Source organism: Drosophila subobscura, chromosome J, assembly GCF_008121235.1.
Source record: "Drosophila subobscura isolate 14011-0131.10 chromosome J, UCBerk_Dsub_1.0, whole genome shotgun sequence".
Lineage (NCBI taxonomy): Eukaryota > Metazoa > Arthropoda > Insecta > Diptera > Drosophilidae > Drosophila > Drosophila subobscura.
In genome coordinates this window covers 4547244-4563647 of record NC_048532.1, presented here as the reverse complement: position 1 = coordinate 4563647, position 16404 = coordinate 4547244, and the positions used below count along the sequence as shown (strand labels likewise).

The 16404-nt window shown below is 44.5% G+C and overlaps 1 protein-coding gene across 1 annotated transcript in view; it reads left to right on the top strand.

The window, feature by feature from the left end:
• The window catches only part of LOC117893456 (MOXD1 homolog 2), a 116923-nt gene that overhangs the window by 71781 nt on the left and 28738 nt on the right, over nucleotides 1–16404 (top strand). The window contains exon 3 of the mRNA XM_034800076.1: nucleotides 6608–6763. Coding sequence (XP_034655967.1) covers nucleotides 6608–6763 — 156 coding nt within the window. The remainder of the gene's footprint in view (nucleotides 1–6607; nucleotides 6764–16404) is intronic.

Sequence of the window (16404 nt, the reverse complement as noted above, 5' to 3'; positions counted from 1 at the left end):
TATTTAACTTTAACTCTCCGCGAAAGAAATTCGATATAACCAAAGCCGTTTGAGCTTTTAACGATGGCAACCTTTAATTGTACCTTAGCAGCATCTTTTAAGTTTTAATAAACTCAATATAACCTCAAGTAACCTTTATTTTAACCTCACTTTAATCGTAGATAACCTCACATTTCACACATTGCGTTATTTAGATTGCCTTCCTATGCGTGTCTCCACTGTATTGCTGCCATTAATCCGGATGTCAGTTTTTGTGTGCTGTGTGTCGCGTGTTGCGTTGTGGATCTACTATGATTTTGATTGTTTGCAACTGCATTCCATTCCTCTCGCCGCTGATCCATTCATTCTCCGCACCACCCCACACAACGCAACACTCAACATTCAATCCGATGCTATAGCATCCCAAACCCATTCCCATTCCCAAACCCATTCACACTCCATTCCGTTTTTAATCATTTTAATATGCCGCTTTTTGTGTGTGTGGCTATCGTCGAGTGCTGCTTAATGCATCAATGCATTTGCCCGTTATAAAGAGAATGGCGAGCAGGAAGAGCCGGGCAGCAAAGAGACTGACAAATGGCAGCGACTAATTTATAGACATTTAATGCCGTCATACGCAGCCTTAGTTGGGCAATAATCATTGGAAATGATAATGTAATATGACCATTGAAGAGCATTTAACTTGTTTCAATTGCTGTCATTCATTCACTTTGCCCCTCTCCCTGTCCCTGTCACTCAGCCACTCACCGCACTGCCTGGAGCAAGACAAAGTGATTGATATTTAATCTAAAATAAGAGCCAAAACTCCGTTGGGCAATTTCAATTTTAATAAAATGCCTTTTATCAGCCTGAACAAAGAGTGAGAGAGGATTGAATGGATTGGTTTTAGTTTTTGTTAGTTTGGCAAGGGGCAGTGAATGAAGAATTCTCTCACCCAAAACTATGCCAATGACTGGTGCAGTCCAAGCCGTGTTGCATGGCATTGCACAATTTGTGGCTGTTTGATTTCATAAAATATTAACTGGCAATTTGCAGTGTCTGCATAGCATACTACTAGCATGTACGAGGATGCTTCTGTAGATAGATACAAGTCGAAGATGGCCAAAGTCTAGGGTTAGGTAAACACACAGGAGCTGTTTAAGATGAGTTGAAGTTGAAGTGAATGATGGACAGAGAGACAGGCGGCGGACAGGCGGACAGGCGAACAGCCGAACAGGCTAGACAGATGGGTTGTGGTGTCTCAAAAGGAACTTCAGGCGATTTAATTTCCCTGCGATTGGCTGCGAGATTTTGATCTCCAGCCCTAGCAATCATCGCCCACACATTCTATCTCTCTCTCTCTCTTCCTCTCCCTTCGAACTCGTAACTATATTAATTGATATACTTGCTCGCAGCGGTAATTTAAGCTAACTGAAGTCCCCTACCAATGCTATATCATCCAACCTAATAGACAGAGGGCCAGGGCTTTGGTTTTTGGATTGGCATCGAGCATTAAGATAGGGGGAGGGATGTGTCTGAGGATGATTCTGGAGTCCTGGCTCTTGATGACTTTGCCCAGGGGCGCGCTCTCTTTTTGGCGCTGACAGATACAGAGACACACATAGAGATGCTTATAGAGGATGTTCTTGTGCACTCCTGCAGGCAAATAGGCAGGCAACATAGCGTATACGTAATCAAATGTACATAAGGCATCAAACGGCGACGCCATCAATTCCTAAGCCAAAACGGGGCACAAGGGGTCTGTATGGGGAACAGGCTCCAAAGAAGCCTTGCGGGTGTGGGGAGGAAGGCTCCGAAGAAGAAGCTCCTGTAGCATACATCAAGTGCAGGCTGTCGGTAAAGGCGGGGCCGGGAAATGGGAGCAGGAAAGGAAGGACAAGCAGTGCACAGGAAAACAATTTACAATGCCACCAACTTAACAGGACTGGGCAGGGGCAGGCGCAGGAGGAGCGAGGAGATACTGCTGCATACAATTTTGGCACTGGCAAATGGCAATAGATGACTAAGACACTTGGCATTGGGCAGGGGGCGTGTGCCCACGAGGGTGGTTTCCACAGTCTGTTTTGAAGAGAAAACTAAATTTGAGTTTGGAAAAAGGAGGAAGCAGACACGGCACCTTTTGTCACCAGCGTTTTCCATCATTTAGTTGCAACATTTTCTTAAAAAGTGTTTCCTTTCTGCTGTGGTCCCCAGACCTCATTCCATCAAAATCATACAAACCTGCCGGAGTGGTCCACAACTTTTTAGTCAACTCTCCAGAACTCGTAGTCGTACTTAGAACAGAGCCAGGAGATAGGAGAGCCAACATTTTGATATTTGTTTGATATGTTAGAGAGCGATGCAGGGGTGGCGGGGTGTCGGGCGGGCAACCAACCCTTTTGCTGTACCGTTTGCTCTGCAAAGTAAATCTGTACACGATGCTAGGCATTAGTGAGGGCAGAACAAGGCAGGACAGGAGGAGGTTTTGGGTCTGTTGTGGCTGGGGGTTGGTAATAAGTTTAATGTGTGCTCCGAGCATATTTTAAGGCTTTTCACTTGAGCCAGCCAGCCATCCCAGCCAGCCTCTTGCTAGCCAGCTGTCAGTTCAGTTCAGCTCAGCTCAGATGACTTGAGCAGAGTGGCAGTAGAGTTGAGTTTGTTGATGATGGTTCGTTGACTACCTCTGCACCCACTCCCACTCCCACTGGCACTCCCACTGCCATTCCCACATCAACCGATGTACTTCACTGAACTGTCCCAGCTGACGTTGAATTATCATAAATTGCCAAAGTTTGTTTTTGGCATAACAAAACTTGGGGCGTGGAGTGGGTGTGAAAAGTTGCCATCAAGCGAAAATCAGAACAATTAGGCTCATGCATGGTGGAAGGGTTCGTTCTTTCGTTCTTACTTGAATTGGTTCCCATTTGCTCTTAAGTGCAGTTACAGTGGTAAAAGCAGAGGGGTGGGCAGGGAGAGGATAGAGCTTTGCATAAGTTTGCCTCGTTCTGCCTCGCGGCGTTTTCCTTAGTGCGCTGCATAATCCTATTAAATTCCCGTTGCGGGCAAAGTAAACCAACTGCAAAAGGAGAGAAAAACAGCTCTAAAGGTGCTTAATTTGTGCGCAGCTTTTATTGATTTCCCCCCCACCCGCTGCCACAAACCGCTCCGCACCGCACAGCACACACCCACATATTAGAAGAGGAGCTCAGGCTAAAAGGCATTAAAGTCTTGACAAGGCTATTAAATGCTTAAGAGCCAGCGACGTTAATGACAACATCGCAAAAGGGCAAACCAGGGCCAAGGAGCCGTACGTCCTGTCTTGGTGCTGCTGCTGCTCAAGCAGAAGTAGAGTCGAGACGCGAGTTGCGAGTTGCGAGCCGCGCAAGGATTACAATTTACGAGTCCTGCGAACCATGAAGGTGTGATAAAATTTCAGCAATTAAAAAAACGTGTGCGTTGACAACGACAAGGGGAGGGAAAACGGGGCAGTGGCAACTGCAGGACGACTACAACAGCACCCAGCCAACGTGGCATGCAACTTAAAAAGAAGCGAAAATGTCCTTCGCTGGGAAAGGATACCCCCAGGGAATACTCTATCGAAAGAAGTTAAAGCAGATTTAATTGGGGTTTTGGTATCCGAAAAAGAAATAAGTAAAACGCATAAATAAAACAGTTGTATTCCCATCATTCAGGTTTGGATATTACCAGAATAATATGCATAAATAGCATACCTTTTAGGACCTACAAACTAAATGAGAAAACTGTTGTACCTTTGACTGGGAGCTTCGGTTCCTTCAAGGCGACATTTCTTGTTCTACTTCTTTTGCGCTTTTGTGCAGAGTGAAAAGGACAGAGCTGAAAGAGTGGTAGAGAGGGAGTTGCGAGGGAGATGGCACCACTCATACACCAATAAAAAAAGTTGTGAGCAGTTTAAACGTCGCGTTGGCATTTGAGAGCAGAACAGCTCCTAAGAATATTGCAAATTTATGCGCCTTCCCTTTTTGCATAATTACCCCCAACGACCCTTGGTAACCTGAACCTGAGCAGAGGAGACCGACCCCTCTGCATCCATCGCCTCTCCCTCTCCCTTTTCCTCTTCCTCTTCCCCCAGGAACACACGCCCACGCACACGCAGATTTTGATAACGTCGTGTCGCTTCTCTCTTTTGCAACATTGCAGCGCGTATTTTTAATTTCCGTCAGTTTCTGTCTCCCTCTGCTCTTTCCCTTTTTTCTAGATAAGCGGGAAACATGTCAAGGTATGACTATGTGCCTGTGTGTTGGAGTGTGTGTGTGTGTGTGAGGCAGATAATGTAAAATTAAAAGGGAAACTGTGTGCAAAACAGGCCCAAACGGGAAGAGGAACTGGCACTGTACGCCTGTGATCTTGAATTATGCGTTTCTAGATTACCACCAAAAAAGAGACTACGAGAGAGACACACAGGACAAGGACAAACATATGATATACACAGAAGAGAGAGAGAGAGAGAGAGAGAAAGGAAACTGTTGAAAATTATCTGTAGAATAGATGGGAATTATTTTCACAAAATGTATGTTAAATGTTTCGCTACGGGAACACCGCTAGTGCACAGAAACAGCGAGAGCCACAGCGAAGTGATGGCGATGGAAAAAACTTTTAATTAGCTAACTAAAATGGCAAATGGCAAATGGCGCAGCCGGAGAGATATGATTAATGAAATGCTGGCATGTAACAACACGCAACAGGGGGAGGCGTTTGGCACGAAACAGGAGCAGGAGCAGGAGCATGAGAGATGATATAAATTGGGGCAAATTAATTGCAACAGCCTCAGGTGTATGTGTCTGAGTGTATGTCTGTGCCCGAGTGTGCCCTAGTGTGTGTGTGTGTGGGAAATTTTCGTTGTAATTAGATGATGGAAAACGCTCATTTTGCTATCCCACCGAGTGGGAGAAAGGAGAGAGATTTTTTCTATGCGCTATAATCTGTCAGATGGGATAAAACAGCTTGGGAAAGGGAACATCCTCCTCCGTCCGCACTTCTGTCTGTCCGTCTGTCTGTCAGCCCGCTTGTTAAGTGTGATAAAAGATAGAACATTAACGGAAATAAATCAAATGCCCTCAGGTGGTGGGGATGATGATCTACGTGTTAGCGAGGGCGAGGGCGAACGCGGGCAGCAAATAAAAACTGACCATCAGCTGCGTGTTTTCCTTTTGGGAATGATGGAGAATGCAATTTACCAGATGAATACAGCAGAATTATCAAATGGCCAAACGGGAGAAAAGTAAATGGAATCTAAAGAAATCTCTCACAAAATTCCATTACCTGCCCCCTCCTCATACAAATGCCATTGAAAGGAAAGTACTCTCGGGTACCCCTTTTTTGTTTCGTTTGATATAGAAAAGCAAATAATTAAATCAATAAAATGTAGCAATCCTTATACAGGAGACAGTCTCTAGTCTCCTCTGAAATTCCATCAGCTTCAATTACGGTAGGAGTGTGGGGCATGCCCCGCAAGCATTGGCTCTGCGCTCTGCTCCTCCTTCACAAATTTGACTTTGGCAACATCATCAAAATTTTTAGCCAAACAAAAAAGATGAAGAGAAAACGAGAAGCGGAGAAGTGGAGAAGTGGAGAAGTGGGGAAAGAGTGTGCGACAGGAGAAGATGGCAGGAGCATAACGCCCATTTGCAGTCAACTGCCAATATGAAAAGCTGAAATCCTTTTACCAGGCACCTCTGTACCTCTCGCCATTCCCTTCCTGCACCGAGGGAACATTTTGCCGGGCCATGCTGGGAGGCGACTCTACCCGATACCGAGGGCAGGCAGAAAGAGGTCATGTTGTTATACTCGAATGTATATGAATTTACATACGCCCGACCCACACTCAACACCTTCCGTTGCTTCGACACCCACCCGCTCTGACACCCACTCTGATATCTGGCTTCTGTGTTCGACTTCGAGGCTGGCCAACATGTGCAAAAGAATTGGATAAGATGGAAAAGGAGCGGCAGCAGATGGAGGTGGAGGAGGATGGAGAGAAGGAGAATTTTGTGTATTTTTAAACCGAAAAAGGGTCTTCCCATCTGCTTCTTGGTGGGCAAAACTACTTATTCAACTTTAGCCTGGCAACTCTGTCAAAACAGAAGAAAAGAACACAGAGAGAGAGAGAGAGAGAGAGAGAGAAAGAGGGGAGGAAGAGCCAAGGCAGGCGTCTTCTGCTTTCAGTTTTCTCCAAAATTTAAATTATTTTACCAAAAAAAACAAACATGAAAAAAATAAACTCGTACGAGTATATATGTATGTACGATATCGTATGTATGGGGAAAAACTTGAGCTCACATGCTGGGAAAGTTGAGTGGAGTTGAGTGCAGTGCTCGGGAGTGCCTGTGGTCGGACAGTGATGGGTGGTGTGCGGGGAGTGGGGTGTTCCAGAATAACAACAAGTCGAGCAGTTCCATTATCTGTATAATGACATGAAAATATGTCCGAGAACCGAAAAGCCATGGAGGCAGGCAGGGAGCACATCCTGAAGTAGCGTTACACACAAAAAGTATTCCGTATTCTGTATTCCGTAAATTAAGTATTTTTCTCGCATTTTCCATTCATTAATCCCATTCTCTGGCGCACTGTGCCCTGCATTTAATTACAGGATCGACACGTCACACGGAATGGTGACCCCGAGCCGATGGTGGATCCCTCGCAGGATTATATGCTGATGCTGGGCTACGAGAACGCCACGCACACGGTCCTGCGATTCCGCCGCAAGCTGGACACATGCGACGGCACACATGACATGCCCATAACGGTGAGTCCACACAGTCCACAGACCTCAGACTTCAGCCCTTCCACCGACCAACCCTCCCCCTTCCTTAATAGATATACTGGCCAAAGTTTTGCCACTTCCAAATGGAATTTATGCACTCCACTCCACTCCAGTCCAGTCCACTGTTACGTAAAGCGAATGCGTCTCTCTGTTTCTCGTAGTTGTTCTCGTTCTCATTCTCGTACTCGTCCTCGTAATTTATGTTAATAAAAAGTTTCAGAGAGTGCGATGCGATGCGACGCGATGCGAGTCTACGCTGCCCCCAAAACTCTGATGATATAAGCTTTCTGCCATCAAAGTACTAAAGTGATTTCGCTGCTGCCTCCATCCTGCCATCCATCCGTCTGTCCTTCGGTCTTTATCTCCTTCCTTCCTTGCTAGCTCGTAGTTGGGAGGGAGTTGTTTAAGTTGTGGCAATAACCTTAAACAAATATAAACATTGAAATTTGTGACATGCTAAGCATACGGAATCAGGCCGAGGGCATCCGATGGTAGATGGAATGCTAAGGGGGAGATGGAGAGTGCTCAAAGATTAAGGACCCGGGATCAAGGGTTGCATTCGATAATGCTGCTGCTGCACTGTAGAAACATAAATACTGATTGCGCAATTAGTTTGCGGAAATCTCTTCATCTTTTGCTACCTCCTCTAAGCACTCTATCCAAACCGCAAAAATACTCACTGGCATATTGGCCAGGGGTTCGGTGATAGTGGGAACAAGTCATAGTGATAAAAGTTTTATCACGTATAACTTAAGCGTAAATCTTAAAGAAAACTTTCTGGTTAACTTAAGTAAACAAAGCGCGTGGCGCAAACACAAATACTCCCCCTCCAGGCAGAGGGAGGGAAGAGTGAGACATATGCCAGACATGGCGACAAAGACTGAAAAGGACACCCAAACCAAACCACACACACACACAGTCATACACTCGTATTATATTGAGATATACTAGTGTGGACCCCACACACAACTTTGACTAACCCCCAAAAGAGGATTGTGGGAGGGATAGAAAAATGTTATGCAGAGTCGCGTGTGTTTGCTTCTAGACACATTTGGTTATTGCTTTATCTAAACGGTCTCTCAGACCCCTCGAGAGATTTCTTTGGGGGCAGTGGAAGTGGCTGTGGCTGGGGGCCAAGTATTTTATTTGTCTAGCGTATTAATTGGATTTTGTCGCGTCATCAACGACACTGTTAGGATGAGGATGGGGTTGATGCTGAGAGTTGGCAAGGAACTATGTAGCAACTCTACACGGAGGGCACACAAAGCCGAAATGAAATCTTTTGGGCAAATCGCCCTAGACAAATTAGTTTGCAATAAGCTGGCTGGTTAATGTTGTCGGAGCTGTTGTTGTGGATGTTGTTGTGGGTAATTTTGGAGCACAATGCAAAGTTTTAATGAATTTCTGTTTTAGCTGACCCTGCTTTACGCAGTTGGTTTAAGTTTTCCGCTTCAATTTACTCTCAAGCAGAGCTCCCGAACCAGAGCCGGAGCTAGAGCGGGGGCACAAGCGTTTGGCTGCTGCACAAATTTGTTACTATTTGTATACTCGGGTTACCCTAGGGAATGCACAGCTAATGAGGTATATTGGCTAACACCCAAGCAGCAATCATTTAACAGATGTTAAACATATTTAAAATCATTTAAACACACGTACTTACATATGTATGTAAGAAGTTTTATGCAAGTTCTGAGATAATTGTCTGAATTTAAAAGTTACAAAGTGGCAAGTATAAGGATGTATAGCAGTGAATCTTACGTGAGTCGAAACTTTATAACTTTATTAAAGGTTTGAAGTTTGATATTTGGAATGTTTTTATTATGGTCGCATACATTTAAGAACATTTTTATATGAGTCGTAAAATCACTAAATCACTTAAATTACTGGGAAACAATTGGGTCGAGATGCATTTGTCCGTATTTCCCCTACTCTTCCCTTTATCTCTTATTGCAGAAGAAGTTTTTCCCTATTTTTGGCTTTGCTTTTCTCTGCTTTCACTTAACTTCTTTGCCCGATTTTCGTATTTTGTGCAATTTTCTGGACAAGGTATTTTGCATCTTTTGCCCACTCGCGCGTTGAGTATGCTCCTTTTCGCTCTTTCTCGCTCTCTCTCCTTTCTATATTCCACCCTTAAGCTCTCCCGCACTCCCCATGAATAAAAAAGTAAACTACAACTTGCAGTTTTTTGCATTAAGGGCAATGGAGGAGAGGGAAGGTTGGTGTAGCGGAGGGGAGAATGGAAGGCCGCACTAGAGAGGGAAAAGCAGAAGCAACCATTTGGCAAATTAAGCGCTGTTTGTTGTGCATCGAGGGGGTGGTCGAGGGAGGGACTGTGGGGGGAGTGGGAGGTTGGTGAAAATTAATAATGTATTGTGTGCAGAGCCATTTGCAAGGTCTGAGTTTGGTTTGTCCGGAGAACTTTGAGGTCAGCGCAAGGCATGATTTGCCATGCACTTAAAAATTTATTAATTGTTTGCGTTTCTCCAACTATGCTTTCCTCCATCTCCCATAACTATTCACGGACCCCAGAAGGCTTTCCCCACTCACTCCAGTCACTTTCCTTCCGCGTTTAACTAGTGGCAATCGTGCAAATTACAGCAAAAATTTGCTAGGGAAATACTTCCGAACGATACAAGGGACACTCCACAATGCACGTGGACCGTTGGTCCTTTTTTTTAAATTTTCCAATTTTAATCTGCTCATCACATAATATTTTCACTCTTCGGATTTTGTGCCACTTCAAAGCGCACTGAAGCCTGCCATATGGATTTATCAGTATAAGCCGCTCAAGTGGCATAATCAGGCCGAGCCACCCCTCCGTATCTGGCCCATTCGTCCCGCAAGGTTACCAAAATTAACCCAGCCCAGAAGGAACTCGAACTTCGAGCGGAAAACTGGGAGACGGCGACGGAGGATGGGCCTGCATTTTTAATATACCAAAATGAAATTTCCAGCTGTTTAAGCGCATAATAAAAAAAAACCCTATTTTAAATAACTTGCAACGATTTCTGGAATTTTGTTTGGGTCCCTAGTCAACCCTCCACTCGCCACAGCACACAATTTCCCAGTGAAAGGTCATAAAAAAAGACCGAATAAAAAAATAGCATAAAGGGAAAGTTAGAGCCCAGAAGCAGTAGGCGGAGTCAATCAGCTGCTCAACCTTTCAAGAGCTGCCAATGTTCAATTAAGCGTGTACAATAAATTCCCTTCCGAGCCGCAGTCACATCCACCCCTATCGATACTGATACTGATGCCGATACAGTACGAACCGATACGAGGACAGAAAGTCGAGCGAACATATGTGCGGGGAGGCATTATCCGGGCTAAAGTTCAAAGTTTGTGTCTCGACAAATTCTCCTATAAATATAAATAAAAATGTTTATTTATATAATTAATCGTAACAGTCGGGGAGCAACCCTTTTCTCCTCCCTTTTTGCGTTCATAAATAAATAAAACTGCAGACGCGGGGGCGGAGGCGGGTCCGCAAATGCACGCACAGTATTTTTATTGACCGAAAGTGCCTGAGGAGCGATGTGGTGGGGGGTATGGGTATAAACCGCAAAAACGTCAACCACAATACAAAAATTACAGCCACTAAAAACCGCCATCGACGATGGCGACGATGCCGCCGTCGACCAAGTTGAAAAATATCAATCGATGTGGGTTCATTTATGTGTAATGAACATTAATGAAGCGCAAAGAGCGTGACTAATAACGAAATTACCAATTGGCCAAAAAGAGTCAAGTCCAGGGCGGACGGACAGGACAGGACAGATGACGTCAGGAAGAGAGACGACTCCACGCCCTCTGTGGCTGAGGGAAAGTGCTCGGAAGAAAATCTAACAAAAACGATGGCGCATTAAATGAAGGGCAGCACACAAAATACAAAAAAAAAGTGGATAAACGAAGGAAAAAGATACAGAAAGAAATGCAGGGTGAGGTGGAAAGACTAATAAAAGTCTGGGCATAAACCATAAAATGCCATTAAGTGCGTCATTTCAATTTGATTTCAGATTCGAGATTTTGGATATTTCCTTCCTTTCGTTCCCCAATGAAAACTTTTTATAACGTAAAGGAGGGAGAGTGTGCATCTTTCACATTCAAAACTTTTCTCTCCATTTTCCATTTAAGTGCTGGTCAATTTAAATCCTTTTAATGATTTCCTTTGCCAACCAACAAAGTTCTTCTGCACTGAAATATGACCGGGGAATAAACAGCAGCGATTACGAAAGGATTTTTACTGGCAGGAAGAGATTGAAATACATTTATCACTCAATATTCCACAGCCCCTGCTCGTTCTTCTGTCTCAGCTGTCTTTTAGGGATTCGATAATGAATGGGTTTCCATTTATTTGATACCTTTCACAATAGAAGTGAAGCGCGACTTTAATTTAATTTGGCCGAAGTCTCTTAATTGCTGAAACGCCCACTTCCAATCATTAAAATGTTTATGCGTCCCTCCAGTCCGTACTCCCCTCCATCTACTCAAAATTGTCATTAAGTATCGCCCATCCACTGTTATGCTATACATCTGAAACTTTTTAGGAGAATTGAATGACTGAAACTTTGGTTTAGATTTATTCAACATAATTGAGTAATTACACTTTTTAATTTCTCATTGACTTTCATGTTGATTACTGGCTATTATTATTCTCATTATTTGCTTAGACTGAAATAAACAACAACAACAAAAAAAAACACAAACAAAACGCAGAAAAACAAAAGAAAAACTCATTTAAAATGCAAATTTTCCTCTAAGCCAACGCAAAATTATAATTCAACGGAGAGAACGAGAGACGAGAGCCACAACATTCCACACCGAAAGTGACAATTAACACTAATTGTCATTATAATAATTTCATATTGTTATTTTATGTTTGTTGCTGCGCTCTCTCTCTCTCTCTCTCTCTCTCTCTCTTGTTGTTGGGGTAATTGTTTAAGCTACCACGGCATTTCCCTGTTCCAACAATTTAAAATGCATAAAAAAGAACTGCAAAGAGAGTGGAAAAATTGTGGGAAAACTTTGCCTGTGTGAAGTTCTGTTCGAAGCCTGTTGAAAATATTGTTTTTAATATAATTTATGTGCCTGGCCCGGGCATGGGTCTACAAGTAGTTCTGTAATGGAATTACGGCCCTATATGTGTGGAGGGAGAGGTGCCTTACCAATTTCAAGCCAGCGCAACCAGCCACATGGCGCTACATTTTTTGCTATGTGTTTATTATTTTAACACGAAACTTGCACTCGAGTAGGGCAAATGGGTGAGAGATGAAGGAATCCAAGGAGTTTTCCCCACTTGTAAACAGTAATTTTTGCCCATTAATGGTGGTGGGGCCCTGGTCCGGCTCCTGAACTCACATTCTGATATAAATACGAGTATATATGTAATGTGTGTACGAGTATATGTATTGTTATGGCTGTTTTCCCTTTGGAAAGTCAAATGGGAAAAACAAAAAGGCAACAAGTCAAGTCGACAGTAATTTTCAACACTTACAAGCTGCGCTAAGGACCCACAGGACCCCCAAAGACCCCTGAATCCCAGACACCCCCCAATGGCCATTGCAATTTCCACATTCAACGGGGAGAATTCCTCAAAACGAATTCAACGTGACAGGAGGAAATTCTAAAAAAAAACATATCAATGAAGCCAAATGCTCCATTTCTAATGGAAAATGCTGGCGTTTCGTATGAGAAAGCGCAATGGGGAACCAGACAGAGCAGAGCGCCCCTTCTTGGTGCTGGCGCTGACGCTGACTTTAGTGCAAAACCGTGCCATAAACATGAACACCCAGACCCAGACATCTCTCTTACGGGTCACATATGTGTGCACTTTGTCACGACATAAGCTCGAAACTGCTATACTTGAGGGAAATGGCAGGGCAGGATATAGGAGGGATGTAGGAGAGGCAGGGTAGGGTATGAAAGCACAGAACGCAAAAACCGAAAACCAAAGCACCGACTTTTATAATGAATTATTAGTGGAGTGGTCAGGGGATCGGAGTGGGAACGGGGGCCGCTGCCTGCGTCTCGTGTGGTGTTTGCGGGACTTGCGGTTGCAGCGCTTGGCACTTAAAAATTTAATAGGTCCTGTAACGACAACAACAACACAACAGCACAAAAAAAGACCAAGCCAGTGCCCCAAAAAGTATGCAACGTAAATTTAAATTGATTTAATTTTTGACTTCTTTTTAGTTGCTGCTGCTGCTGTGGGTGGTGGTGGTGGTGGCTAAGAGAGAGTTCCAGAGGTTGGGTCAGCCAACTGGAAATCCTTTGGCACTTTGTTAATGCCGAAAGTCACAAGAGCGTGAACCGAACCAAAAATGGTTAGCCTTCAACCAACTAAAAGCCAAGTTAAGTGCACAAGGTGGTCCACGGCAGTATGTGAGGAAGTGGCTCTGCACCTTTCCTCTTACAGAAAGCCATTAATGCAGCAGCAACAGCTCACGAAGAAAATATACAAAATTATAAGCAAACCTTCAAACAAGAAAAACTATCCCTTAATTTGGATTCCTCAGACATTCCTCTCTCATTTTGAATGGAACTTCCCGCTCATTACTTTCGGGCGTGTTTGTTCCTGTTGCTGTTTGGTTTTCTTTTTATTCGGAAAAACCGTTTTATGTTGATTGCTTTGAAGCTCACAATGGATTTCTCCTGGTCCTGCTGCCCCCGCCTAAAAGCCTCTTTTCAAACACAAACACTCTCATCCCAGACCTAGACCACTTTGCACTCGCACGGGCACTGGCACTGGCATTGGCACGGGCACTGGCAATGGTCGAGCTGCCAAACAAAAATTGCGCATAATTCCTCAGTAAAAGTTTCGAGTTTTCAGCCACTTCTCCAAACCAAACCAAACCGAAACTCCCTTTAGGAAGTTCTAAACGATTTTAGAGCAGGACCAGCATCAGCACCAGACCCACACCAAAGCAAACCAGACCAAGGCCCGACATCGTCATCGCTTCGTCGTATATTTGTCAAGCAAATGGAATAACCGTTGCAATTGCAACAACGTCAAAGCCAAACAAAAATGTTATTTGCCGCTTTGCCCAAAAATCAAGTACACAACCAACCAGCAGCCAGCAACAGCAAGAGCAAGAGGCAGATGCAGAGAGCCATGTGGATTTTGATGTTGCCTTGTGCCCGTCCGAAAAGTGGTTGGGCTACCCTTTTCCCCAATGAGCGATACGAAAAGTACTATATATGGGGGAAAGGGCCGAATGGCGTACTCCTGGAGTGGTCCATGGGTAGCGCGCATAGTCGCTTTATTAAAGTTAAAACCCAGCATTGTCCCTTTTACACATGAGTTTGCCAGTTGACGAGTTACGAACGAGTCAACGGAGTACGAGTACGGGCACTGGTACGGTAGATGGCAGCCTCCACTTGTATAAACTGCAAAGAGATTCGCGTATTTCCAGATTTGTTGCAGCAGCTGCCGTACACTCTCCAGAAAACAATCCAACAGAGGCAGGGTAAACCGTGAGCTGCTGAATGTTTTATAAGTAAAAGAGCCAACGATCTCGAAAGAAACAATAAGCTTATATTGAAACAAGATTTTCCAAGGGGAATAAATTATCTAAATATCCAATTTTAATGATCAGTGGAATAACCTTTTTAACGATCCATACAAATTCTGTGATTTATTCAAGGATACTCTTCCTTTTTGTAGAGTATTTTTTTCAATCTGCTCGCCTTTGCTAGTGGCCCCAAAAAACATTTCCCTCTTGTTGCGCTTTATTTTCGGACTGTGATTTTCACGTTTCTCGCTCACAAGTTTGCTTTCCCCGCGCTTACTGTTTTCACCCACTCAGCGCGCGCGTGTGTGTGCCTGTGTGCGTGCCTGTGTGCGCTTTTGTTGTTCTGGGGCAGACCACCCGTTCCCGTTTCCATACCCATTCCCGTTCACGATTCGTGGTCCCTGCTGATGGTGTTGTGGCACCACTAGAAGTGCATGCGAAACGTGCACGATGCACGGCCAAAAAACCCAAGCACAGGCCCACACCCAAACTCAAACCCAGAGCTAAAGCAACAGCAAAAGCAAAAGCCAGACCCAGCAACGCAATGGGAAACGTTTGTTTTAATGCCCTAAAGCGACAAATATTGAAAGAGAGCCAGAGCGAGCGAATGAGACAGCAGCAGTGAGCAGTGGGAAGGAGACAAGAATACATTGCAATGCTGCAATACTAAACTCCAGTGCGGGATTTAACAGCTAAAGTAATGCAATGACAAACAAAGCAGCAGCAGCAGCCATACAGAGAGCGAGAGAGCGTTTTTGCCGGGGAAAAGGCAAAGCAAGTACGCCACGGATCGCCCATTTTTGGCCATCTATTTTTCCATCCGAGAACCGTTTTTTGAGGTGAGTGGCAGCCCTCGTCCAGTCCAGTTCAGTCCAGTCGAGGGCAAGGGTAAGGGCCATAAATAACGAGCCGAGAGTTGAGTTGCTTTTCAACGCAGCTGCACTATGGTGGGGCATCGGCAAAGCGGGAGCAGACTGAACCAGGAACGCCCTGTCAAATGCAACAGGGCCAGGAAAAAGCCCCAAAAAACCAGACAACAAACTAAAAAGGCAAACAAAAAAAGAAGAGGAGGTAAAAAATCTGCGCATCCTTGGAACCAAAGTAATTAAAGTGGCAAACGTTGACAGGCCGAGGGCCAAAGCAGAAACAAAACAAAACTCTGAAATATTTAAAAAACAAAAAACCCTATAGAGAGCAACCACAAACTCTATATGCAGGGAAAATCAACTGTGGCAGCAGGGCCGGACTCTGCCACCCATTCCCCTGGCTAACCGAAAGTAGAGCTGTTGTTTATAAAAATATTAGACCACATATTGAGGGAGCGGAGCAGTGGAAGTGGCAGTGGAAGTTGGCAGGGGAGTACGGGCTCGCAGTGGGCACCCAGCGGGACGCCATAAAGTATGCAATAGTTTTCCCCGACCTGTGTAGTTATTTTATTTTATTATATTATTTATGGTCAAATGGCGAAGTAAACTTGCATTTTTTCCACTCTTTCGCTCTTCTCGTTCCATTTTGTACACTCTGAACAAACTCGGTTAGTGAATTCATTTTAAGCCAAGTGGGGATACGCCATGCGCCACCTCCCCATGCAAGGGTGAAGGGTTATGGGTTGGAGGGGTTTTTCCGCTCATATTCTGATGTAAGCCAAATAGCGCGCTAGTGACCAAAGCAACCGCAAAGTCAGAGCAACTAAGACACATATTCAGACACACACACACACACACACACACACATATTCAGATGCAGATACGGATACAGATACAGATGCAGATATATGGACACACACAAAAGAACCGCAAAAAAGTGGTCAGTTGGCCAAAAACTAAACGAAATGTAATAAAGCAACGGATATGCCAGTTTGGCTTGAACTCTACTCCATCTGGCCACGTCCATGTCCGAGTCCATGTCCATATCCTTCCAGTGCCATTCCACTTCCACCCCAAAGACAGGAGGATCTGGAGGATAACTACTGCAGCAAACACAATAAATGAATATGAATTAGGCAACAAGGAAAGCGAGGTACGAGACGAGAGAGAGGGAGTTTCAACCAAAAGCGGAACAGATACAAATGTGTTGGAAATATCGTATGAAGAGTTTTCTGCCCTGCCCCCCAAA